At 41.6% G+C, this 27,395-nt stretch overlaps 1 protein-coding gene across 1 annotated transcript in view; it reads left to right on the top strand.

Annotated features, from left to right (window-relative positions):
- The window catches only part of STAB2 (stabilin 2), an 81,147-nt gene that overhangs the window by 5,347 nt on the left and 48,405 nt on the right, over window positions 1-27,395 (top strand). Inside the window, exons 4-20 of the mRNA XM_030959924.1 lie at window positions 2,857-2,942; window positions 3,752-3,821; window positions 5,635-5,730; window positions 6,673-6,798; window positions 8,245-8,441; window positions 9,179-9,312; window positions 13,949-14,082; window positions 15,650-15,732; window positions 16,355-16,504; window positions 17,782-17,925; window positions 18,704-18,766; window positions 18,859-18,978; window positions 19,603-19,656; window positions 20,492-20,572; window positions 21,483-21,632; window positions 26,405-26,491; window positions 26,994-27,105. Of these exons, the coding sequence (XP_030815784.1) occupies window positions 2,857-2,942; window positions 3,752-3,821; window positions 5,635-5,730; window positions 6,673-6,798; window positions 8,245-8,441; window positions 9,179-9,312; window positions 13,949-14,082; window positions 15,650-15,732; window positions 16,355-16,504; window positions 17,782-17,925; window positions 18,704-18,766; window positions 18,859-18,978; window positions 19,603-19,656; window positions 20,492-20,572; window positions 21,483-21,632; window positions 26,405-26,491; window positions 26,994-27,105 (1,887 nt within the window). The remainder of the gene's footprint in view (window positions 1-2,856; window positions 2,943-3,751; window positions 3,822-5,634; window positions 5,731-6,672; window positions 6,799-8,244; window positions 8,442-9,178; window positions 9,313-13,948; window positions 14,083-15,649; window positions 15,733-16,354; window positions 16,505-17,781; window positions 17,926-18,703; window positions 18,767-18,858; window positions 18,979-19,602; window positions 19,657-20,491; window positions 20,573-21,482; window positions 21,633-26,404; window positions 26,492-26,993; window positions 27,106-27,395) is intronic.

Raw genomic sequence — 27,395 nt, 5'->3', positions numbered from 1 at the left:
GTACCAGCTGAAAGGTGTATGGCATGACCAACAGAGCAGAAAGGACTGCAAGAATAAAGGGGGGGAATGTTCAAAGAAAAAATAAAGGCTAGATAAGAAAGATACTAAATTTAATACTATCAAATTATATGGTTCAAAATACTTCTTTTCGAGCACTACTCACTGCTTCAGCCTCACAGGGAGTCAGGTGAAGAGAAGTATTTTAAGAGGCTCTATTTGATAACACTTGGAAAGTGCTGAATTTAAGTCCATGAAGGGGAAAAAAATACTGATAGATTTAGGTTCTCTTGGCCTAGATTCAAAGATTTGGCCTTCACACTCTGACAGCTGTTAAGAGATGAGCTAGAGCATCTCTTTCTTACTGCTTTTCAAAAAGCATCATCAATAAAAGCAAAGGTCTGGCCTCTCCCCAGGGTGGCAGCAGGGGACTGTGCCAGCCCTGCTCCAGCGTCCCAGCACTGCCTCCTGTGGCTCTGGGAGTTGCAGGAAGCTCTTTATCTGCCTGGCCAAACTTGTTCAACAATCTGGTAATTTACCCCACTGCTGATAAAGCTGTCCCTTGGTGCTGGTATCAAAGCAAGAGACAAGACACAGCGAAGACAAGGAGTGTAATGAATGCCAAGGGCAAAAATAAAACCTGCTTTGTCAACAATTTTAAAGCAACTTTTTGTAGGAATTATACCATGAACTCTGAGTTTTATCTATCCTTGCACATTCAAAAAAGCATCAATGCAAATATTTTTTTTAATTCTGTGAAACTATTAAACAGCTGCCATGAACCTTTAAGATTTAGCTGTCATATGGTAGCCAGAAAACAACATTCACTAAAAGCCACTTTAAAGATTAAAGGATATGTATTTATTACTTTCCCTCATTTGTAGTTATTTAACCTAAATTCTTAAAACATCTTATTATTTCAGCATGTATGAGATAAACAGCACTTAAATTTTCATCTTCAAACTTATTGGTTTTCAAAAGAAGCTTAAGCAGATGCAGTAGACCTCAGACAGCATTAAGGAATAAATTAAGAAATATTAACAACTGGTATAAAGCCAAAGCTTTCAGTGGAATTAAGTTTTCACATATGTACATCCACTTATTTGCTCATCACCCTGTCCAAATCAAATTCATCCTTAGTAAAACTTCCACATTACCTAAATACTCTAAATCAGGATTAATTTAGGCAGGGGGAGCATAAATCCAGTGCTGCCCATGCCCACCCACGCAGAACAAACCCTGAGACTCTTTATAAGTAATAAATCCACTAGTTAGGTACAGCAGAGTACCTGTGATGCCAGTAGGAGTTAGATACATTTAGATACCACCTGCAACAAAGTTATGGTACTTAATGGGAATTCTAATTACAGGAAGGAAAAGTTTATGAAAGATAGTTAATACATCATTTCCAAGGAGGGGCAGGACAACTGTGAAAAATAAGGGAATCCCTATAGGAGAGAAAACCTGACAGAATGATCTGACTAAAAGCCATGGTAATATACATTCCCTGTAGGCAGTCTTTCAGTAAAGACTTGAATCTTGAAACCTTTCAGACAAAACAACTAGAATATTATTATTGTAAGTATGGTCATTTTTTTCTTATGTCATCCTGCTGGCTGGGGTTTTTGTTCAGACTGTCTCACCTTCCATACTGCTGCCTGTAACCATGGTTTTAGCATCAGAGGCACTGAGGAGCATAACACACCTGTGGCACACAAATCTGATTAGTGACCACAGCCCCTTGGACAGGATTTGGTTGTGAGATATCTAGATATTTCAGTTTCCAAGATCATTTGAATAAATTATCACAGTCTTATGAAGGTAGCAGGGAAAAGGAAAAAAAAATTCCCACGTAAAGAAAATGCAATTTTTGGCGGGAGGGAAAAAAGGCTCATTAAACCCTAACTTAGCATCAAACAAAATCCTGAGAGCAAATTATCAATCCATCAGAGTTACATCAACCACAGAAGTGTTCAGGCAAGCTCCACTTGTGCCAGAAAAGCCAACAGCTTAGGGTGTGGCAGACAGAGGTGGATCAGCAGCAACAAAACCATGTGGTACTTTAGAATTATTTTTTGTTCATCCTTTGACCACAGTTGTGGGGATTCCAGTTGTTGGACTGGATTGAAGGCACTTGAGATGGTAGTTTATGTTCAGACTCAGGTGTTTATTTTTTCTTATCAGTAAAACAGTCTCACTACTGTGAGTTCAGCAGCTTTTCATTAGAAGGCACAAAATGGCCAACAATCTCTTGTTACAAGGTCTTTTCAGACTAAACTATCCAATGAAGAACTGACACCTAGATTATTTTCCCTTTTAACCCAATAACTGATCCCAAAGAGCTGCAATCCAGACTTTTCTACCCAATTACAAAATGGCACCCAAACCCATGGAGAAGAAGGAAGAAGCATGAAGAAGAAGCCCAGGATGACACCCTGTGCCCTCCATCTTGCTTCCATCCACAATATACTAAAAATCCCAAAACCTGAATTTCACACTTCCACTACTCTCTATAATCTATTTCACACTTTTGTGGATTCCAGTCTATCTTGAAGTCTAGGAAACTTTCTCCATGGATGAGGGTCAAAGTCAGTGCTCCCCTGGGGGTCAGGGCACCCCAGAGCAGACAGAGAAATATTCCCAGTGGGTTTCCACACACAGTCACTAGCCTAAGTTCCCAGACAAGAGAGGGTGGTGGTCTCTGCTGATGCTAAGATTCCAGTGAAGAGATTCAGGCAGCTGCAAAACAGAGTCCCTGTTTGGCCCAAAACTCTGCAGATGCCAAGGTGGCCACCTGTGTGCAAGGGGAGCGCAAGGGTCACAGCAAGGTGACTCATGCTCAAACATTGTCATTTCCAGCATGTCCAGGGGGAGCTGCATCACCATGCAATGGGAGAGGACACTGCTCACAGGGCATGGCTGGGAATGGAACATGCACTTGTCAGGTGAGTCCTCTGTTTTCAATGAAAAACAAATCAACAATAGCATGTAAGCTGACCTGAGGAGTAATGTATGCCCTACTCTATAAATACATTAAAGGAAAATGTTCCAGAAACAGCAGTGATCAGCTTGGAGTTCATTTCTTGCTTGGATTGCATTAATCTTCACACTATTATTTCTCCAGACTTAAGCGTGTTCGGGTGGAATTAGTAAGAAGTTCTTTCACCTTGCCTTCCTGAGACAGGTGTTTTGAGTTCCTCTGTTATTTTAATTGTGCTCTGTTCCTGTTTTTTAAATTTTAAACTTGTGATTTTTTTCCCTAAATAGAAATACATGGGGCTATACTCTCCATTCATTGCTCCTTTGCTGAGAGGGCAAGGTGTAGTGCTTAACCTCAGGCAAATAGATTTTTAATGAAAATTTCAAATTAATCCTTTTTACCTCCCCCTCTAACTTTACATCAAAAATGCTTTTCTGGGGACATATGAAAAAGAGACAGAGGTAGAAGCAGCCAGAAATACAACCTAACAATTGTAAGCATGATTTGGACATTAGGCTTGATTATTCTACTTTATTGTTACCTTGATATCTAGAACATCTGATTTGAAGATCTAAAGGTTACTTTTTAAAAAGATGTAGGGACAAGATCATTGAAAAGACAATGTTTTCCAGATTGTGGTAGCTATTCATTGAAACTGTCATGGTTTTTTATTTTGGCAGCAAAGGATGCTGTTTTCAGCTTGCTAAGCATGTATCTGTCTGTATAGAGATAGATGAGAAACTTAAGTTCTGATTTCCATTGTGTAATTCACAGAAAGGATTTGCTGGGACAGCCTGTGAAAAATGTGCTGAAGACAATTTATTCGGTCCTGACTGCACATCAGGTAAATTTGAGCTTGCTTTATTTGATTAGGGAAAAGAAGGGAGTGAAAGCTGTATTCAGACTCTAAGAAATCACAGTGAAAGGAGTGGAGGGCCCAGAGTTCCCAGTAAGGGCTGCTGTCTGCCTCAGAGAACACAATGGGGAAAGGAAAGAGAGCTCTTTGCTCTATTTTGTGCCAGGGAGATATAAGTTCTGTCAAAAGTGTGATAAAGGATGTGTTTTAGTTTTGGGGTTCGGGTGGTTGATGAATTCACTGATTAGCTATACATCTATCGGAAGTGGAAGTCTGAAGGAGCAGTTAAAGCCACATACACTTTCTAAAATGTTCATGTATCACAAGTGTATATATGCATATAGCATTTTCCACTTTTGCCTGCTTCTTAACGGTCTCTACTATTTTACCTCCCTGACCCTTGCTGAAAATCACACTGAAAAACCAGAAAACTGCCTGAAAAAAATTTTTAAATAGTCTTATTCTTAAGTGGCAATTGTTGCTTATCTCAAAGTAAAACTCCTTTTCTTCCCTCAAGATCTACATAATTCTACTTTTGAGGAGTCTCAAATGGTCTTAATTTAAATAATCTCAGTCAGCCTTTCTACGGTCTCAATTTAAATAATCTTCTAAATAATTCCTAAATAATAAATAATTCCTACACCACTGCTGGCTCAAAGGCTTTTTTTCTACCAGCTGTCCACTGGATGCCAGTGTTGATACACAGAAACATAACTGAGCCAGCATTTTCATGAAAATACGGTACTTGAATGCATTTAATATCATAAATGTAATTTTTTTTCCCAAAAAGGTACTGGAGGATTCAATTACATATTAATTTAAGCAATATTTCACACTTCAGCTGTCAGATATTTGAGCCCCTCCAAGTATTCTAAAATAAATAAAATATAAACAATGCTCATTTGTGGCTGCTTTTCAGTAATACCTTAGACATTCCTGGTTTTTACAGTATGACTATTAACATAGGTAGGAAGGTGTTAATTAATTAGTGCAGGGGATTTGCATGAACACAAGCTATGTTTTTAAGGGGAAGAGGATGTGCTACATCACTGCAGCTTAAACATGAAGTTAGCAATACAATTCTGTACGTCTTCTGGACTTTTCCAAGTGTAACTCTGAATGTCCTTTTTAAAAAGCATCATTGCCATAATTCAGTTATAACTATAAAGCCTTTTTCAGAATACTTAAGGCTTCAAAAATTATTTTTAAAGGCTCTCTTAGCTGCCTGGACTGTGAATGCATCATCTTGTGTGCATATTGTCACTGGGTTTATAACCAGAATATAACCAGAAATGAGAGACTGCAGGAAGAGAGAAGTGTGAGACCTCTACAGTGATTAATTATGCTTTCAACTAAATAAATTCTGTTTAGGGAGAAGAAAAGAAAGGTCTTAAATCTCATCTCTTCTTAAGGTTTGCAAGAGATACAGAGTAGAGGTAAAACCAAGCAATAGGTTAACTGATAATAAAGAGGTCCATATTACACATTATATCCAATTTTGGCTTCAGATTGTTTCTCAAACTTTGCAAGTTTTATGACATTAGCCACAAGTCAGTTTGGTGTTTACAGTGTGTGTTTTGCAGATTTTCAGACTTGGGGCTGTTAACAGCCTTCAAAACTTCATGTTTTATTTACTGATGTATGCAATTGCAAGTACTGATCACCTCACCTATAAATTCAGGCCCTCAGGTCAGAGCTTGGCTTGGCCAAAGCTGCTGGCCAGGACACACCTTGCTATGAGCAATGATTGCTCTCCAAGCACCATCCTTGCTCAGCAAAGCAAATCCATTTCTCCCTGTAGTTTGTGACTGCGTTCATGGAGTGTGCAACAGTGGGATTGCAGGGGATGGGAGCTGCACTTGCTTGTCTGGATACAAAGGGCTCCGCTGTGACCAGCGTAAGTAGCATTTTCTACAGGAGATGTGTTCAGCAGCTGGGATACAGGTGGGACTGGTGAGGATGAATTGGTCTCAGGTTAGTCATGCAAGAGCAACCAAACATGGGCTGAACGTTATCGGATTCTCTGGGTCTGGATTGAAGGCACTTGAGATGGGAGTTTCATGTTCAGACTCAGCTGTTTATTATTTCTTATCAGTAAAACAGTCTCACAACCATGAGTTCTGCAGCAAGGCACAAAATGGCCAACAATCTCTTGTTACAAGGTCTTTTAAGACCAAACTGTCCAATTAAGAACTGACATCTAGATTATCTTCCCTTTTAACACAATAACTGATCCCACAGAGCTGCAATGCAGACTTTTCTGCCCAATTACAGAGTGCCATGCAAACCCATGAAGAAAAAGGAAGAAGCAGCATGAAGAAGAAATCCAGGTTCTTGCTCTAGGTGGTTTTGGCTTGCCATGAGCATGAGGGGCAGGAGTCAGCATGAGAGGACTAGCAGAGGAGAGGAGATTTGGTCAATGGATGTTCAAAGGGTTAGGCCTTTGTTTGGGTAGTATGTTGGCCCAAGTCATTGGAAGCTGATGGTGGCAATTAATTGGCTGTATAATGTAATGTTAGTTCATGGGTGCTTGTGTGAGGAGAGGAGCCCTGTGCCCTCCATCTTGCTTCCATCCACAAATATTAAAAATCCCAAAACCTAAATTTCTCACCAAGTGATACACCTACACTACTCTCTAAAATCTATTTCACACTTCTGTGGATTCCAGTGTATCTTGAAGTCTAAGAAACTTTCTCCATGAATGAGGGTCAAAGTCAGTGCTCCCCTGGGGCTCAGGGCACCCCAGAGCAGAGAAGTATTCCTGGTGCCCTGGGTTTCCACAGAACCCCAAAGCCTGAGACTGTACAGGCACAGCTTAACCTGTCCCCGTGTCCCTCAGCTGTAGCCCAGTGCGAGGCGCTGCAGTGCCCTGCCTACTCCAGGTGTGCTGCCTCAGGGGAGGATGGAAAACAGCTGGAATGCACATGCCTGCCTGGCTTCCATGGGGACAGTACACGATGTGAACGTGAGTAATTCCCATGTCTGCCCCAGTTCTTTAAATACACCACCATTAGTGTTATAGCTCAGATATGGAATGTGCTTTTGAGCCACATCTCGCCATCTAATTTTTCTTTTGGGTTCGTATCCCAAAGACCAAACTAGATTCCTTCAGGAAGAAACAAACTCCTAAAATGTGCTTCAGGAGCCCATCCATCCAATTGCTAACAAGGTACAGTCCATGCAGAATAAATGCATACAGTCCAATCAGACTGAACCTAGTCAACCTCCTTGAAACACATAAGGTGGGTACTGGGTAATCAGTGCTTACAAATCCACTGCTGTCACATCCCTCTGCTTGGTACAGTTCAGCCTCAAAGATTGCTTCCCTAACAACAGCAACCAAGGGCTTATATTTATTCAGCAACAATCCTGTGACAGCTCAGCTCCATCAGCAAGCACAAACTCTACAGGCAAGTAAAGCTCATTTTAGCTTTCCTGCTTTTCATGAAACAAAGCTGATAGCATCCCAGCTACAGGTAAACTCTACCTTAGAGGTGTCTTTATAGATTCAACTTGTCTTTCACTGCCCAAATTAACTCTATAAGAGTCCAGATTTTCTTTTCCCTACTCACTTTACGTCTTATAGTACCAGTCCTTCTTTCCAGACTAATTGCAACAAAGAATATTGTTTAATCTGATGCTGGAAGCACAATTTAGAAGAGGTTGGCTCAGATCAGTCTCAGCTGAGGGGAAATCAAGGGAGAAAAGAGGAGAAAACAGTGAGAAGCCCCACTTTTCAGGTGTCTCCAGGGCATGCCATCTTCTAGACACAACGTTTGCTTAACCTCAACCTAACGTGGACACAAAGATGTGAGAAGATGCTCTCCAAGCACTGCTTGATCTTGAAAAAGAACAAGCAATGCTACTACCTCAAAAAAAAAAATGGTTCATGAAAATAACTAGTGAGCTTCTAGTGCCATCCTGAAAGCAGAGAAAATGCTGGACAATTTTCCATACAGCTGAACTGATGACATTATATTGTTTAACTACAGGAAAGAAAACAGCAAAGGCCTATTGTATTGAGAAATATTTTCCAGCTGATCTAACATGTGCTTGAAGCTTGCACAGACCTCATACCTCCCACCTGACATTCTCTAGTTAAAACCCACCAGAGAACAAGGAAATAGTTGTGATATTTTAATGAGCATGTTACATGCTTTAATCTGTTTATAGCTCGATTTGCCAAGTTAAGAGATCATTTCTGCTCAAAAGCAAACAGTTGGTTGCTATGTTAGCACAAACACATTCCTCCTCTCCCATCTCTACGTGGCCACAACACTTCACACTTGGCTGTTATGAAAAGTTTAGTCTGCCCAGGCTTTGTTTGGCATGGAGGTGCGCTGGTAAAGCCTTGTCTTCAATTTTAGAACTGTGGGCAATGATTCATTTACTCTGCTCCTTTTTTCACAAGCTATCAACCCGTGCTCCGAAAAGGTCTGTGATCCTAACGCCAGCTGTGTTTACCTCGGGCCAAACCAGCACAAGTGCACCTGTGGAGAAGGTTACACAGGGGATGGTCAAATCTGCCTGCCCGTAGACCCCTGCCAGGCAGCACATGGGGGCTGCCCTGCACACTCCAGCATCTGCATCTACGATGGGCCAGGAAAGGTCAGTGGAACTGCCCAACAAGGAATAATGCTTCCTCTCCAAAAAGAAGCCATGGGGGAATGGAAACAGCTCCCAAGGAAATCAAATGCTATTCCTAGCTTTACCATAAGCCCTGCTGTTGAGCAGGAGGGAGTCCTTTTAGCTCCTCTCTGAAAATAAGAATGGCAATAGTGTTGTTTTTTCTGGGACTATTTTAGCTCTGATTTGTCTCCCCAAAATGGAGGCAACTGAAATAAATCTTCTCCCTGTAAAATTTTGTCTCTTTGATACAGGGGACTTGTAGAACCAGCAGGGTCCTTATACTGGTACAACAGAAACATGTCTAAATTTGGTTTATTTAGGAAAGAAGCAATCTGAGTCTTTGAAAACAACCAATGAACAGCACTTTACAAAGACATTTCTCATGGTGTTGGGAAATAGCTCCAATTTCTGTGTGTAAAACTCACACCATCAAAAAAGCAAGGCATCAAAAGGCCAGGTTTGCTTGGACACCCTGAAGAGCCAAAAAGGGACTTGATCATTCAGGGTTCTTTTGCAGTTCATGGTCATGTCTCAGTGAAGTGCACATGGCTGAAACGCAGGCTAGTGTGTACAAATATAAGCTTTATATTTGTGTCTGAACTCACCAGGTGATTAACTAAGACACTGTGTTCAAGCCCTAGTGTCAGAAATTATGCTGAAATTCACAATTTGTGCACTGCTAATTTTCTCTCCCCTGTCACATCCTTTTGATTTAGTCCCACTGTGAATGCAAGGAGCATTATAGCAACTTTGTACCTGGGAAAGGCTGCAGCATGATGGACAGCTGTGAAACAAACAACACCTGCCACAAAAAAGCCAAATGCTTAACAGTTGCACCAGGACAGATTACGTGAGTCTTTTTGCTTGTGAAATTTTCCCACAGTTTCTCCCTCCTTCCCCAGTTAATAGGCTGCTAAAACAAATCCTGTAGATGGACTCCTCTTGAAGTTATCTTTAATGGCTTCTTTATCAAGGACAAATCACAAGATTTAATGGGGTTAGGCCCATTAACACAGTGACAGATTTCAGCAGGCCATTTGCTAATACCTATTAAGTTTTATTTTTAAAGCACTCAGAGGTCATTTCTACTTTAGTAAATAAAAGGGACCAAAACCTCTTTTCTCTTCCTCAGGGCAAGCAGCATTGTCTGTCTCACAGCTAAAGTCTCTTCCAAAACAGAGTAACTTTCCCTTGGCAGCAGTCCCTGGCACATGCTCTCCCTTCAACTGTGCCTGGGCACTGCCAGGGAAAATGCTCCTGGTGTGGGCCAGAAACATGCCAGGCAGCATGCTGAAAATTAATCAGCATTAATTATGGGATAGCACTGGAGCCCTGCCCCTTCTGAGTGCACTAATTCAGACACAACCAGGGAATCTGCCCCCCAGGCTGTGAAAGCAACACCAACCCCAGCAGATTCCTTAAAACCTCGAGTCAAGCAAGTGGGAAACTGCAAAACCTCTGGCAGACTTGGCTCTTGCTGCACAGAAATATCCTACATGGATGTTAGGAAAAAGGCACTAAACTCTACAAAGCTCTCTTAAACCACAGAATTTTGGTTATATGTTTCTATAGCCCAGTGATGGCAGGCACTGGGTTAAAGAGCTGTGCCTGAAATAACAGTTTTTGGGAGCTGAGACCTTGAACATGAAGGACTATACAGGCCATTTATTGTAAGTTGGGAACAAATTATCATGTACAGAAAGCATTCTCTCAGGAGAATATTCTCATTGCCATCATGCAGCTTTCCCTGGCTGGGTAATACCAGCGCCACTTCTGCATCAGATTTGTGCATTTCAAATAAATTTATGTAGAATACCCCCTGGCTCTCTTCTACAGCAAAATGTGCTACTCAAACTGCTCACTACAGACTCACACAACATTTAGTATAGAGTACTACCATACTGCACAACAGCAGCTGAAATTTTGAAATAAAATTCCAAATCAGGAGGTTTTTTTTTCTCTAATTAGTCACTGTTTTGCCATCGGAAAACAACTTTTGAAAGCTGAGAAAGTTTTGAGAATCTTAGAATGAGAAAATTAAAAATTTATTAGTGGGGATGGATGGAAAAGAACAATAAAAATTCTCTGCACATCATTCATTTAATTATATTTAATGGTAAAAAAAAGTAAAGAGGAATAGAGTAGGATTGAAATAAAGCTTGAGCTAAGGAAAATCATTTTATGAAAGAGGAACTTTAAAAAGAAAAGCATTAATTTGTAAATGTGGGCACAAAAAATAGATTCTGATAAGTGACAGAGTGTATTTTGGCTGCATCTTAGATTTAAAATGTATTTTGTGAGGGCTTTTTTTGTTTGTTTTCTAAAACACAGAGCTCTAACAGAGGCCACAAAACTGCATTGTTTCCTTTCTATTTTTGTTTTGGTTTTGGTTTTTTTTAAGGACACAGTTGTGCTATTAGCTTTTCTCACACAGACAGTTCTACTTTCTCCAGAACCAAATTATTTGTACAGGAATAAATCTCTCATACAGGCAAAGATTTAAAAACCCAAACATTTGGGTTGTGACTATAACACAACAACCTCCCCAAAAATCACAATTGCCTTTGTCTTATGTACCTACATAGATTTTTCCTGAATGAGTGCTGACACTTTCTCTGGTGTTGCCTCAGCACAGTAATCACATTCAGCCTTGCCCTATGAAGCTCCAACCAGTGCAGAATTACACTGCATATTAGATCATAACCTCTCTGGTTTCCAAGGAGAGCTGCCCTACTGCCAGCTAAACTCTATTATTTTCTCTTAATGCCACTCTTATTTCTCCTCTAGGTCTTCAATGTGGAAATTAGTAGCTTCATAAACCAAAACTCTATTATATTATAGAGGGTTTTGGTAAAATGGACGCAGAAAGCTGAGCTTTCCTCTTCCAGAGAAATAGAGTTTTTTCTTCCCTGAATAAGCTGAAGTGGTGACAGTTCCCATCTTTTCCAGTCCTGCTGGTCTTCCCCATGCCCAGCCACAGAAAATCAATTTCTCCACCAGAAAGAGGGAGGAAACACCCAGGTTGAAGGGTTCAATCCCATGCAATAGGTGCAAATCTGTAATTGCTCAATGCTTTCCTTTGGCACACAAATCCAAACAATGTCGCTTGGATGCCCACTCAGTTATGAGCAGTATTGTCCTCAGGAGAGCAGTTTCAAACCATGCAGGCATTTCTGCAGTTCACTGTGCCCCCAGAAATGATAGCCAAATAAGTTATTAGGTTTAAACACCTGCTTCTTTATGAACATTGGATGAAAAAGAGAGGAGAGCTTTATTTTGAAACCTGGATCTGATTTGTGCCATATTTCAAGGGTAGTTGCTTTTTTCTACTTTGCTATTTCTCAGCTCCTTTGAAGTCTTAGTTGCTTTCTTTTTTGTTCAGAAGTGGAAGGGAGCTACCTACAGCAATTCAGCAATATTTGCCCCACCAGAAAAAATGGATCAGCTCCCAAGGAGCAGCTGTTCCTCTCTCCCAGCTGTAAACCCTTCATCCAGGCTCCACAGTCATGCTCTCTCTGCTCAAGAGATGCCCTTAGAAAGAAGTGGATTCACCCTCAGAATAGCATCCTAAAAATTTAGGTTGCTTTCAGACTGCCATTTTTACCCAGGAGCAGAGTCAAAGCCTGAGACTCTTGGCCAAAATCTCAACGCTCTGAGCCTCTATGCAGCTCCCCAGATTGCAGGGACCTGTGGGGACTTTCCAATAATATTGCTCTCACTAGAGAAACAGCTGCAGCAGAGACCATAGATAGGAAAAAGAGAGAGGGTCTGGCATCTGGCTGGTGCTGCTGTGGCATGTTAGGGGCAGGAGTGGGGTTTTAACAACCAGCACATGCAAATGAGTAATTATAGAAAGAGCATCTTTTGCTGACATTAACTAATGTTCCTTCTCCAGTGATGCCATTAGGAAAAAAAAAACATCCAGAGAGATGAACCATTGTGGTTCGAGCTGATATGAATATTGAACATGCTGCAGACTTAATTGGGAAGGGTACTGTTAATCCAGTGTCTGTCTGTCCATCTCATGGGCACTGTGACCCGGGTCTGCTTTAGGCACTCAGAGTACTGGGTCAGGCACACCCCACTGGCACCCCAACAGGCTGGAGTCCCCAGGAGACAGACAGGGTGTTACATATGAGATGCTATTTCTAGAAGAGAGACAGCAGCAGCAACACATACATCTAAAAAAGCACAAGATTTTGTGCTGCAGCAGAAAAAAAAAAAAAAAAGTTAAAAGTACAAGTGTTAATGCCCAAAATGGTGGCATTACTTAAAGGGCAGGGTAACAAACCACCACTTTGTTTTGTTGAAAGGAAAAAAAAACCTTTTTCTACAAAACCAATGCAGCTATTTCAAGTACTGATGAGCTGCTATCTTACAGTGGATATTTTTGCCCCTGATGAGGGGGAGAGAATGATGCATCTGACTCCATCTTATCAGAAGGCTAATTAATTATTTTATTACACTATATTATTCTATACTATATTACACTGCGTTACACTACACCTAAACTGAATCTGCCAAGCACTCAACTCTGCACACAACTACACAAAATCTTGTGACTATCAGCCCACAGTCCTGACACCCAGACACATTTGGCCCTGATAGGCCAAGGAAACAAAAGACCATCACTTTGGGTAAACAATCTCCATATTGCATTCTACACAGGCACAGCAAATGAGATAAGAATTGTTTTTCCTTTCTCTGAGGCTCAGAGAATGTGAATCTCAGAAATATTCTTAGGAAGAATTGTGCCTTGCTTTTCTCTGTGAGGAAAAAAGCAGCTACACCATCACCTCCCTTAACTACCATTAATTCCTGCCAAATCCCACATCATGAGTGAGCTCTTCACAAAACAGACTCCCTGTTGCAAGAGTCACACCTGACACATTTATACTCTGCTCTCTCCTCACCCACAAACAGGATAGGTGTTGTCATCTTACTGCAAAAGTTCCATACCTTCTTGGTGATTTCTCATGGGCAGCTCCTCACAGCACAGACAACAAACTTCAACTCTCTCCTCACCCAGCTAACCCACTCTTTATAGCACTGATCCTTATTGGACACAGCTGTGGCCTGTTCCTAATCTTTGGTGATTAGTGCAGCTGCAACTACTCAGGGGTGAGATTGCCTTCTGCACTATCTTTATTTTCTTACATTCTATCCCCCCACAGGTAGGTTCTGTAGATTTCTGGGCTCCAGCAGCCACAACACTTTTGGAAACAGAGGCTGCACATAGCTTCTAGTCAAAGGTCCTGCCAGACAGACACAGACGCTGCTGTCTCCTGGCCCAGCTAACAAGAGCCCACCACCTGGGGCAAGCAGCCACCAGGCTGCCCCACACACTGACACGCTTCAGAGCATGCAGAAGCAGAGAATTAACCACAGTGCACCAGTGCTTCCTGAAAATGCCTTCAGAGGAGCAGCAGGTGACGCCTGGTGCCAGTTTATTGAGAGGCAGAGCTGAAATGCCAATCCCTCCCCAGGTGCACGTGCCAGGGGGGCTCCGTGGGGAACGGGTTCGTGTGCCATGGGAGCATCGTGGAGCGCCTCCAGGAGCTGAATGCACAAGTGGGAGGACAGTGGCAGGGCAAGCTGACATCCAGCCTCCTGCTCATGGGTGAGTGTCCTGGTTTGATAAAGAAGGGAGTTTTTTGGGAGGCTGTGGAGGTTCGGTGAGTAGCTGAACACAAGCAGAGCCCAGGGGACTAATCCTGCCCTGTCTGCCCACCCCCCCCCACAGCATGCCAGCACGCATGCTGCCCACTGCAAAGCCCCTCAGACCACCTGAAGCTGCTCTGCTCCTCACACCACGAATGCAGGCTGCAAGAACTTCCAGGCAAAAGTGCTAAACATGTTCCACAACCACTCACATATCATTTAACATCACCAGGGGATTTCGCCCCGCAGTGTAACAAGTGGGATTACCCCACTTCTTCTCCCTGCCCATCACTGTTTTGGGCAAATGAGATTTGGCCTAGAATGACACACATTAGTCCATCAAAAACACTGGCATTCCCAGTTACCTGGTGAACTGAACAACCTAACAGCCTTCATCATCTCCTCTGTGGCCAAAAATTTGAGGTTTGAACAAACTGCTAGAATTGAGATGGATCTTTGGCTTAAACTTGTAAATGTGGGGGAAAAAAATCTTTCTCTTTAATATAGTTTGCTCAGTCCCACAGATCCCAGCAATTAAAATAAAGACCATGAACTCCTGAAAAGAAGGAATAAGAATCCCCCATAGCTGGCCAAGGTCAAAACCTGGCAGAGCCTTTCATACTCAGTGCTGAGGAACAATATCCATTGCCTCAGCACTGAGAGTTCAGTTGCAGCTTCTCTGTGCATTTCTCCTCACATGTCTGAAAAGTGCCCAGCCTGCTGAGTTAACAACAATCCAGATTTCATGTGCTTTGGTTCACTTTTGGACATAAATGTGCCATATGATCTACTTGCCAGAAGCTACAAAGACACATTAACCACTAACCAGGCTAACTTAAAATATGTTCACTCCACACTGGTGTCTTTCAAAAGCTAAGTATTTATAGATGTTTTGTAGGGCAGCATATTAATTTTGAGATACATTCTCTGTACAATACACCTGTAACAGCTATAAAGATTTTTTTTCAGTTCTGATTTTATACCTGTAGGAAAAGAACAGAATATCAGAAATATTTAATGCCTTCAGCTGCAGAACCAGTGGCCTCTCATGCTTCTGCCTTGGATACAGAAATAGCCTCTGGGTAGTAAATGAATTCTAATTAACCTTTAGTGCATCTAGTTTTGATTACCTGATATTTGCAGTACCAGCAGGTTATCAGCTGCATATTGCTCACCCCATAGAGACTGAATTGATTTAAATCAGAAGGCTGTCTTCCTGTAAGGACACATCCCCAAAGAAGCTGCTGGTTCTGTGTCCTTGCTCTGGCCTGCATGCCACAGAATCCAGGCTGCCAGAAGCATCCTGAATGTTTTGCCTCATTTTGTGTCAAATATGCAGCAGCACCCGGATTTCACATCCCATCTGTCTCTCATCTTTTAATGGCTTGTACTTTAGAACCTTAAATTAACATTTAATAATCAGATACTATTATTGCTTGTTCTCCTTTTACATCTTTGCACAGTCCCTTTGGCAAATGAGGTTTTCAATAGGCATTTAAACTTTTTTTATTCCCTCTTCTCGTAAGAAAATACCTATGAATGGCAGCTGAGCACTCTGGGACCATTTACTGTGCTTGTACCAACAAACAAGGGACTCAAAGGCACAAATGTAAGTAAACAAGAGAAAAGAAGTGATTTGGGGGATTTGGCTTCTGCAGAAATCTCATCTGTGTTGTGTTTTGATTCAGCAGATACAAATTATTTGCTCTAGTACACTTTTAAATCTAGGGCCACAGGCTGCATTTTTCCCACTTTAAAGAAAAACAAAATATTTTGGTGAGTTAGGGTGGAACACTGTCACACCCCAAGCTAGGTTTTGGGTGGTCTTACATGACCATGCTCAAAGTCATCACTCTGCTGAGCCAGGGGTTGAACAAAGATCTGAATTCTCAGCAGCAAGGCCTGCAGGCCACCTTTATCATAAGGGGGATAAAAAACATAATGGCTTTAGGGAAAAAACAAAAAGGAGACTGACATGTAAGTAGCACCTTCCACTGACAGCAGGACAGTTCTGGAGGCACCTGCTGCTCATGCAGGGACATAAGGGTAAAATGTGAGCTGAACCAAAACCAAGAGAGTATCCACTTTTTTCAGACTCCATCACCTCACTTCAGGGTAAAATATTGATTTCAAAGTGTAACAACTGAAGAGAACAGAAAAAGCATTCAACATTAAATTTTTTTTAGATAAAGCCTGCATTGAAATAAATCTCTGTTCCTCTACTTTTCTAGGTAAAGGATCTTCTGAAAAATAAACAGAAAGCCCAGTACTTCATTAAACTCCATATAATTGCAGGTCAACTGAACACCAGTAGCTTGACTAATGCTAATGTAATATATACTTTGACTGGCAAGCCAGGAGAGATGTCCAAGGGAGAAAAGGTAAGTGACCTTTCAGCCTCCCACAGCAGGGATAATGCTCTCTGTTCCCTCCACAAGGAGCAGGAAAAATCTTTCTGCAGGGAGACATCAGGGTGAAGATAACAGTTGGATTAGGAAAAACCACAGCCCTGGCCATGTACTACATGGAGCTCAAGTCAAACCTGAAACCTCACTGGCATCAAAGTTCCCACTAAAACCAGAAATAAAAAGTTACCTTTAGTCATGCATCAGCACTGAGTGACTTGGCAGACTAACACAGACTGGTCTAAAATGATGTTATCTTAAATGTGCAGGTATGACCAACAGAGCTGGGGGGGCAGGGGAGGGGTGTTAAGAGAGCCCAGGTGAAGGAAGAGGTGGCAGGGGGAGAAAAAAACCACAGAATTTATGCTGGAAACCTGTGAGCACTGCTCCCATGGAGCAAGCACTGAGCTACAGATCCCACCTCCCAGTGAGCATCAGCAGCCTTGGAATGAGGCAGCAGATGGAAGTCCCAGCAGAGAGAGAACATGGGACCATTAACCATGGGAAATATAGAGCAAAATTCAGCATTAGCCCAAATGACCCAATGTCTGTAATCATCAGGGCAGTCTGGCCCCACAGTTTAAAAAAAAAAAACAAACTTGTTCTCTGTGGATGATACACTAGAATTTATAATCTGGAATTATTGTTCTTGGTCCATTATGCATCTCTTGATGGACTGGGCCCTCTTATGTAGAAGTACTTCTTTTGCAGTAGATCAGTGGCATCTGAGCAGAGATATCTATTTTGTATGTTCAGTGAGTACACTCCATTTGTAACAGGAAAATATTCTTGCTGTCTGAGCCCTGTTTGTTTCCTGAAGGCTTCAGTACAGTGCAGAATCAGCAACATTTTGTTGTTTTAAATATACATCGAATATAAGGAAATGGGTTAGAGTCCCACAAGATTATAGGAGTGGACCTTTCCAGTACAACAATATTTTAAATCATTTCCTGACAGATTTTTATTACTAGCAGTCACCACAACACTTTCAGGTACACTGAACTCCCCTCAGGGCCTGCCTCTGTTTCTGTTCTCAGTTTTGCTGTTCTGAAGCAAAAGAATGTGATCCTGATCCAAAGGATTTTTTTTTCCATTTCATTGATAAGCATTGGAAGCAATCTTTAGCCTCCCCAGATTTAAATTGCTTAGGTGTTGGCAACAGGAATGGGTCCTAGAGTACATTCAACCTGTGTGCACACTCTGCTGCCATTTCCTAATAAAGAATTCACTATCCATTGCCTGGTTTCTTTCAGGATAATCAATTAAGGATTAGAATCCAAGGAGGAAGGGGGAAAGGAAAAATTTTGCAGGGAGATATTATTGCTTCCAATGGAATTTTGCACATTATTGACAAAGCCATGGACAACGTGGAGCCAACATTTGAGAGCAGCAAAGAGGTGAGCCCTAAGTTACAGGCATGCAATGTCAAAATTTCTCTTAAAATAGTTTAATGTGAGGTGAATGTGAAGGAGGGTGACTGACAGAAACTAAATCAACTCTACTGAGCCACTGCACATCAGCCCACGGAAGGAATATTCAAAGTGAAAGGTAAGGACACAGTTTCCACAAAAACAGATCAAATTCACCCTTCTGCCAAGCTGGACCATGGAGGCTTTGGATGTTCTCACTGCATCTGGTTGGTTCCTTGGAAAATTGGCAGTCATGATCAGTGAATTTCACTGAATGCCAGAATCACACACTAAAAGGAGGGACATCTGTACAGATACCAGACAAGAGTTGTATTCAAAGTTTCAATTCCTCCCTGCAAAAGGCTAATATTAAAAAAAAAAAAAAAAAAAGATTTTAAATGCTCTGGGATTTTGGTGCCCAGATTCCCTTCCTTATGTTGCATTTTTCAAATATTTCACTCATCTTCCTTTTTTTTTTTATTGGGGATGAAGGGATAAAAACCCTTTACCCATAGACACACTGCTGTGTTTCCTGTGATCACCCAATATTTCAGGAAAATGACAAAATCTAACTATAATCCACCATAGCACCAGGAAAAAAAGTGCTGCCATCTCAATCATTTCCAAGCACTACCAACCCCCCAAATGAGATGCACTCAGCCTGTAACAACTGAGATTCACACAGCAAGTCAAGAAATGTCTCCTAAGAACGGGCACTTATTTCATTTCCCCAACTAAAATAAATCTTACTTTTATCCTATTTCAGAAAACTATAATGTCATTACTTCAGGCTAATGGAAGATACAGCCAATTTACATCTTTGATAGAGGTAAGGATCCATTAAAGCAATTACACAAGGCTACTTTCAGATGTTGTTCAACATTAATATGTAATTTCACTTTTATTTTTAAACCAAAACAGAGAACTGGCCTAGGAGTGGATTTACAGCAGGACAACCAGGCTTACACAGTCTTTGTTCCAAGTAACAAGGCTCTGAGTAACATGAAAGCTGAGGTTCTGGATTACCTGCTTTCTGCAGAGGTACAGTCTTTCTATGAGGCAAATCTTTCTCAGACAGCAGATGGACAGGAGATTCATACATGCACTGTCCAGTGTTCATCTGAATTAGCTCCTATGATCAAGGTTGAAACCATCTCTAACAACTAAAGAGAGCAAGAGGATCTGGAGTCTCCTATCCCATATAGGGATGATGTTCCTCCACACCAGGTCCCCAATCCTCTGCTGTTGCCCAGACATCACAGCCTGGACAGACACTTGGCACAGCCCCAAAACCTCTCCTGAAATGCACCATCCTTGGTGGGAACAGTCAAGGGAAACAGCTGCCACAAGGCTCCCACAGGGTGGGAGTCACTGCTGGTGGGGTCCCAGGAGGTGGATATTGGTATCCTATCCCCTGGACACCTCCTGCCTGTCCCAAAACAGATCCATGCCATGGAAGGCCCATGTCAAAATAAAATGTGGTGTAGGGATGAGGGCGTGGAATGCCAGGGTGCCTGCCACTAGCTGAACACCGCCACTGACTGACCCAGAGATTTCTGGTGCACCAGCCAGTGAGGCTGTTCTCATCCCCACGTCTGCTCAACAAGCCAGACTGGGTTTCTGAGGCTCATTTTGGGTCAAACAGTCTCTTTTGTGCCCTGGCAGGGTTCCTGGAAGCTGCTGGAGCTGGTCCGATATCACATTGTCTCCAACACTGAGGTGAGCACAGCTGCTCTGCCAGCCCAGGGTACAGGGACAGGAGCCACTGGCAGGGGCATTGTCAGGGCTGCAGGCAAGAGTAGCAGGAAAAAGACTTTCTGCCATTAAAATCGAGCTACCTCTGAGCCTATTCTGCTAAAATCAGTCTTCTGGTTTTCAGAAAGAGCTGGTTTTATCCATCCTCTAAGAAAGCCCCCTGTTTTTCCTGGGGGGAAGTTCATCCCCAGCCCAGTCTCTGTTGTGGGGAAGGAAGGAAAGAAATGGCTGTATCCTTAAAGAAAGGCTCAGTTTGTATAATCTGACGTGGTCACTCCAGCACAGAGAGTGGGAACATGAAAACCACATGTACCTTCATGGTACCAGCACCACCACAATGGTCTGTGCATGCAAACAGGGCTATTCTTAAAGTATTCACTTTAATTAGACTGAGTGTTGTAATTGGAAGAAAAATTAATATTCTTTTCAGCAATAAAATTAATATTCTTTTGTGGTGGTACCAGCACCACCGCAATGGCCTGTGGATGCAAAGGGGTCTATTTCTAGAGAAAAGTATTAACTTTAATTAGACCAATTGTTATAATTGGAAGGAAAATTAATATTCTTTTGAGCAATAAGGTCCTCACCTGCAGGAACCAGCAAGCTCAGCCATGATTTAATGGCACTCACTTTGTTACACAAGCTGGTCTGTCAATTGATAATAATTGTCACGTTGATAATAATTGTCATATTGATAATAATTTCCTCACCCCAGAGAAAGTCTTTCTTGTGAAATCTGTCTGGATTTGAAAAGAGTAATGATATTACACTTGTCTCAACCAATTTACATTTATTTCAGCTAGAGGTTGCCAGCCTTGTCTCCATAGAGCACATCAGGACCATGGCAAAGCAGCTCATTCACTTTAACAGAACCAGCACTGTAAGTCACAGCCCTCCCCTGGGAGGAGCTTGCTCTGATCGAGGCAACTTTGCATGCAGGGGCAATAAAAAGGGACAGGGGAGGCATTAGCAGAGGAATTTTCAACTTCTCATTCCCACCTACTGTTAACATTAATTTTATAAAGGATGCAGAGCAAATGATTGATATACAAGAACACCCTACAGGGTTTTGGTCCTTATGCTTATCCACAGTCCAGGAATGATTCTCATTCATGCTCTGCCTTATTTAAATATATATATATATTTAAAATCATTCTGTTACCTATTTTAGTAATTTTAAACACTTATCAGTGAGCACAAAAATATTCTTTTTCTCTCTGTAATATCTGATCCTGATATACTTAGTGAACAGATTTTTCAGTGTTAATTGATCAGTACTTGTGCAAAACCAAGCTGATCTGTTAGGTTACCTTCCTTCTCTTCTGGGGCAGAGATGCACCTATAAAAATTCTTGTAGGGCAGAGCAGCTGCAGGAGTAAATGCAGAAATATACTTTTTTTTTCCTCTCTCCTGTGAATTTAGATAGACCCCAGACTCTCTCTCACTTTCCCTCTCCTCTGTCAGAGAGAACACCAAGGCATGCTTAAACCCACTGAAATCAGTGCCTGAAGTCATCAGTAGTTTTCCCATTTTGGCAGTCTATTATTCCCCAGTTACACAGGCTGACAGGGCAGATTCACAGAAAAACTTTAGCTACCTCTGTTGAAAACCAGTATTCAAGAAAACACACAATATATGTGTGCTTCTTGCATAAACAAGCATAATAAAAATCAGATAGCAAATTCAAAAGAAGTATGACTAGAAAGTAATTTTAAACATTTAAAATTAATTCATCAGAAACTGAGGAGCTAAAACCACTTTATTATTAATAATAATTTATTGTTTCATAGGGACAAGTCTTGGTGAGTGGAGAAAAAATAGAAGAAACAGATATTGTTGCAAAAAATGGTCGCATTTATATACTTGAGGGCGTTCTCATCCCACCCACAATTGTTCCAATCCTACCACACTGGTGTGAGGAGACAAGTCAGGTCACAAAGGTAAGAGAATCACAATGAATCTGTGTCTCCAACTCCTCCAAAGAAGGCATTCCAGCTTCCTCTTCACTTTACTAACTTTCTCTGATATCATCCATTTGAAAGAGGTATTTTTGGAAATAAATAAATCAATTGCCACCAGCCTAGCAGTACTACAAACAGAGAGCTCATATGAACACATCCTATACCAGATTTTAAAAAATCTAGTTGTTTCATTAACCCTTGGAAATAACTTTTGTCTCTCCAGTCCAGTTCCTGGATCCCATCTGTGCATACAAGTACATGGGAATTTACAATTATCATGTTCTCAGGGAAAACTATTCCCTGTTTCTCAGGGAAACTACTCCAGACCAATATTTAAATTTCTACTAAATATGCAGAGAAAGGAAACAGCAAGTTAAAATATTAACATAATAATTCTATATTTATATATTAGAAACATGTCATTTTCAGCAGCCACCATTTCCCCTAGCCCTGCTTTCCTCCAGAAACAAAATTCCTCCCATTTAGAAGGGTGGACTCTGACAAACCTTGCCCACTTAGGTAACACAGTGCAGGCCTTTACTTGGTAACATTGAGATGCTATTTCTGGTAAGAGGGCTGAATGTCAGACCAAACTTTGCCTTGGAGTAAGCACAGCCTCAGCGAGCTGCCCCTGGACCATGTTCAAGCCCACATCTGGGCCAGTGACAAAAGGAAACAATTTAATGTCCTAGCTTACAACAGTCCAGAACCACAGCCTGCAAAGAGGTTCCCAGCAGAGCTGGCAAGCATCAAAATGTAATGAAGAAAACACTGGCAGTAAAGATCTGTTACCTCTGGCAGAAACTACAAAGTGCTGTATGTGCAATATAATCATAAGCCAGGCAGAGCTCCAAGCAGCAATCTCTGATGCAAAAAGCAATCCACACCCAGAACACTCCAGTAATCTGGATTCCTTACCAAAAACCTACCTAAAAATTATGTTCAACATCAATCTATCCTAAAGCAATAGACAAAAAATTATTTAAAGACAGAACAAATGCTGTTGGTCACAAAAATTATTCCCCAAATTTAAGTTAGGAACTTCTGTCAGCCTTGAAAGCTTCCTGCATAGTTAAAAATATAGTTATACATTCCAAGATTTAAGCAGAGCACTGCTAGCCAGGAAAACACAAAGGAGCAATGGATTTTGTAATTTTTACTCTGTACTAAGCATTCCCATTGCTCTCAGAAAACAGGAGTAACAGCAGCTAATAAACACTAACACTTTTCTAACAGCACCTAATAAACACTGCTTGTCTTTTAAGAGTTAAAAGACACAAACCTTGTAGGAACTGTTAGATCTACACACTTACAAGAACTTTGCATCCCTGAAGATGAAACCTTTGGGCTAATGCATACTTATCCATGTATGCATTCCACGGGGAGAAGGGACTGAGTAGGTGACACCAAGTGGCACTGAGCATCAAGGAGAGCAACATCGACAGAGGGAAACTGCCCACAACAATCAGCCAGATGTTTAGGTTCTAGAGGGGTAAAGGCACACTTACAGGAATTTTCAGAAGCACAAAGGCAAGACTTTATGTCAGCTTCAGACATGACTGTGCACCTTGCAAAAGAGCTTTTATAATATCAAAATGTATTTGCTAAACTATATATATCTGACCCACAGACCTTGAAAGCATGGCAGTGATATTGGCACCTCAGCTATTTGCTGGACAAATGCTTTTGTAATTCTGATCCTTTATTCCTTTAAGTCCTGTACAACACGAGGGACTATTAAATCCAAACCAGTACCTGATTCTTTCCCCACAGCCCCAGTGATGAATCTGTGGGAGAAGTGCCATAGTTCAGGTTTATGGTCTCCTGTTCGATGGCTACAAAACAGCCACATAACACAATGGATGCTGCTGTAGGATTTATGCTAACTTGATTGAAAAACAAGACATTGACAGTCACAAGGACAACAGCTTTGACAAACTCCATATCCACACTCTGAAAGGTTCGGCCTCTCTGAGGTTATTGCATGTAGAGCTTGTAGAGAATTCACCTTTAAATCTGCCAGTGGAGTTTATATCTCCTCAGTAATGCAATTGCCAGACTCTGTCACCACCACATGGTGATAAATTAGCCAGTCAGGAAAAACAACCCAAGGGTGAAGACAAAAAATATGTACCACTAGATCTACCATGTGGAAGCAAAGAGTATTTTTCTCTTTGCCACCTATACACAGGAAAATTTGCTGTTCACAGTGCATGCATTCTAGACTCAATGTGTGTTTTTCCAGGAAAAAATAAAATATTCTCATAGAAGTTAAATGTGTAAATTTCATTAGATTCTCAGACAATATTAGTTAACTCATTATACTGAGTGTAGGAAACCAGTGCATTCATGTCCTTGTTTTCTTCTGTTGAGGAAGCTTCATGTTCAGTAAAAGAAGGGAGTGGGGGAAGGAAAAATGGGGAATGAAAGGAGAAGGTAGAAATGAACAACCATTCTTCAAAAATCAGAGCCAGCAGATATAGCCCTGGTGCTGTGCTTTGGTTCCAGATTCATGCTGGAACACTTAGAAGTCATAAAAGAGAGATACTTAAAGTTTACAGGGTATGCCATCCATAAGGATGAATGTCAGCAGATGGTATAACACCTTTACAAATCCCTATTGTTTCCAGCTGGGGTGTGTGTGCAGGCTGTTTCCAGCATGCACTGCCTCCCTGTCCCCAGGATGTGCAGCCCATCCCAAGAGCATCCTGAGACATTTCCCAGCAGATTCACCAGTTGTACAAAAGGCACAGGGGGAAGGCATGCCCATTTTTTGGTTATTGCTCTGCCAAGATAGAGAGCAAAAGGACCACATATGAAAACAGGAGACTGCATAAAAAACACAAATATATATGGTACTTCCATCTCTTTCTGGCAATGGCTGAATCATCTGACAATTTCAGCTTTTTTTTTTTTTTTTGCTGTTGCAAGATTCCCTGTATCCTTCATAGGAGCTCTTACTTGTTTCTCAGGTGAAGCAAGTCTTATTTCAGCAGAGGGGAGATGTGAGGAATGAGAATCATTATGACAATGCTTTGAGAGTTAATAAACTGGATATGTTTAAAATAGATCTCACATCTGTTAAAAGTTTCCTTTTGATTAAGCATCCTCCCTGAAGTAACAGTCTGCAGACACAGGTTCAGGAAAGATTGAAGCTCCCCCATCTGCTTTGTATTTAAGAGATGCAAATTTAGCTGCATATTTCTCCACAAAAAATATTTCTCTACAAAATTCAAGTCTAGCTTCCACAGGAATGTTATTCCCCATTTTATAAAAATCCACTGATAGTAGTCCTGTAAATCAGTAGTCAGAAACAATGAAAAGAAAGTTCATATAGTGAAACATACGTAACTTAATAAAATTTTTAAATGCAATACCAGCAAGATGCTTTCTGTTCTCCAGGTAAATTATGCTGTGATATTAAGACTGTATCACAGAACTCCACATAGCTTAGAAATACTAATGCTTCCCTTTTGTGCATGTTCCAGCCTTTCTCAAAACAGAGGTGCATTATTGAATGCCCAACCTTTCAGAAAATTGGCTGTGCTAGAGCCTGCAATATAACAGCAAAGCTATAGAATTACAGCTCCTTAAGGTGAAATGCATGTAAAAGTTTTCCAAAGTATTCTCTTATACATGGAGAACTTTCCTTTTGGAGTTGAGAAATGTTTGGACATGTCCGAGTAGTTTCCATGCACTTCAACACCAGGCTGAGAGGAACAGCTGTACATCTCAGAGGTAAACAGCAGGGAAAAATCCAGATTATCTGTCATATGTAATTGACAACATCACACTCATCCTCTGCCACGCAGGAGTTTTCACACAAGGCTCCAAGCCCAAGTTTATTCATTTTCCCATGCAGCTTCATCCATGAAGAACAGGACAACTCATCCTCTCCTGCTCCCAGCCACTCCTGTCCCAGGACTTCCCATGATATTGGATAACAATGAGTGGGGAACAGCCATGAGAGCCACACTCCAACTACTGCTTGGGAAGCCCAGTTCTGGCAGAAGTGATTAGCCCTAAGAGATCCTTACACCCTTCTGGGGCTCCTAAATAGGTTTCTGCACTTCATGAGCACCACTTAGTGACAGGCAGAGAGGTCTAAAAGCTGCAAGCTTTGTAAGCCTTTTGCTGATTCCTAGTTCTCTTGAATCACACATGCAAATCAGTCCTTTCTAATATATTTTCTCTTTATAAATAAACAGCTCAAGAAGCCACTGCACAAATAAAACAACATACAACTGAAAAGGCCATTCAGAGCTGCATGGTGGCTAAATCCCACCCTGGTGCAGAGGGGAGAGAGGAAGATCAGAGCAGCATGTCTGGCTGTCACAGCATCTCCCTGGCGTGAAACATCCTGAGGTTCCTGATCTCAGATTCCAAGGAAACTGCCTGCATCCTAATTCCCCTGCACTCCCACTGGCAAATATGAGACTGCACACAATATGGGCAGATACCCACTGGCATGTTCATAAGTGGTGACAGGATGGGGATTTCTAAAACTGAGTCTGATAAGAACAAGGGCAATATCTGGTGGTCTGTGCATCCCCTTAGTGAGCTGTCAACACCCCTCCTGGTTTTTTAATAGGCCATTGCAGAGCTGGTTCTGGTTCAACACAAGGTTTTTCAGATACTGTTATCCATGCAGGCATTTCTCAGAGGGCTGAAACACAACAAAGATTTGTTTTTTATGCACTGCCTCTGCCCTAAAGCACTGAAAAAGAGGATATTTTTTCTTTATTTTGCAGGAACCAAAGTGTTGCAAAGGCTTCTTTGGCCCTAACTGCAGACCATGCCCAGGAGGTTTCTCCAAACCCTGCTCAGGGAATGGGCAGGTAAGCAGAGCATCCAGCAGCACCCTGCACTCCAGGATGGGGGAAAGGATGAGCTGTGTCCCAAAAGCCCCTGGAGCATTTCTGCACAACAGGAATGTTGGGCTCCACAAGGGCTGCCCCCTTCATCTGTGTCCAGGGATGGAAATGGAATCTGTCACCTCTCAGATGCCCAAATTGAAGATTTCTGGGGTTCCAACACACAGCACACAGGCAAGGCTGAGTGGCCCATTCTCATGCTTTAAATTTGCACACCACAGTGTAATGACTCCCCCCCGCCAGCTCACTATTCTCACATAAAAACTGCAAAGAAAGGTAGAATACACAGCAGCAAAGAAAAAGAACATAAAGAAAGTTTCCCTTTGAAACATCTGTCTCAGCAAAGCTGGAGTTCTTCCCGAGAGTCTATCAGAGTCACAAAATATGGACAGGCATGTAGTCTCTTTTTTAGGGCAAAGACTTGTTTGAATTCATACATAACCACCACCTCCCTTCCATATCACAGTGCATGGATGGCCTGGATGGAAATGGCACTTGTGTTTGCTCTGAGGCATTTCAAGGCTTGAGCTGCCAGTTCTGCTCACACCCTGGCAAATATGGACCTCAATGTGACAAAGGTAAGTGCAGCTCTACAGCCTCAGCACAAGAGTGTGAACAACAGCCCAATAGGGACTTCTGGACCCTCCTGGTGTTCAGGTAGGAGTTACCTGGCAGCTAAACTGTCCCTGTGGAACATGAGCAAGATGTTCCTGGGGTATTTTCTTTTCTATTTCAAAGAGACACATTGTAAGGCCAGGGTCTGTGTAAATACTCTAAATTTTTTAGATACTCTAATTTTTTTAATACTCTAATTTCTTTTTTTTTGCAGGGGGCATAGCTTGTTTTATACTAATTCATTGTTCTTTTG

The sequence above is a fragment of the Camarhynchus parvulus genome, chromosome 1A (genome assembly GCF_901933205.1).
Source record: "Camarhynchus parvulus chromosome 1A, STF_HiC, whole genome shotgun sequence".
Lineage (NCBI taxonomy): Eukaryota > Metazoa > Chordata > Aves > Passeriformes > Thraupidae > Camarhynchus > Camarhynchus parvulus.
This window is presented reverse-complemented; position numbering and strand designations above follow the sequence as displayed.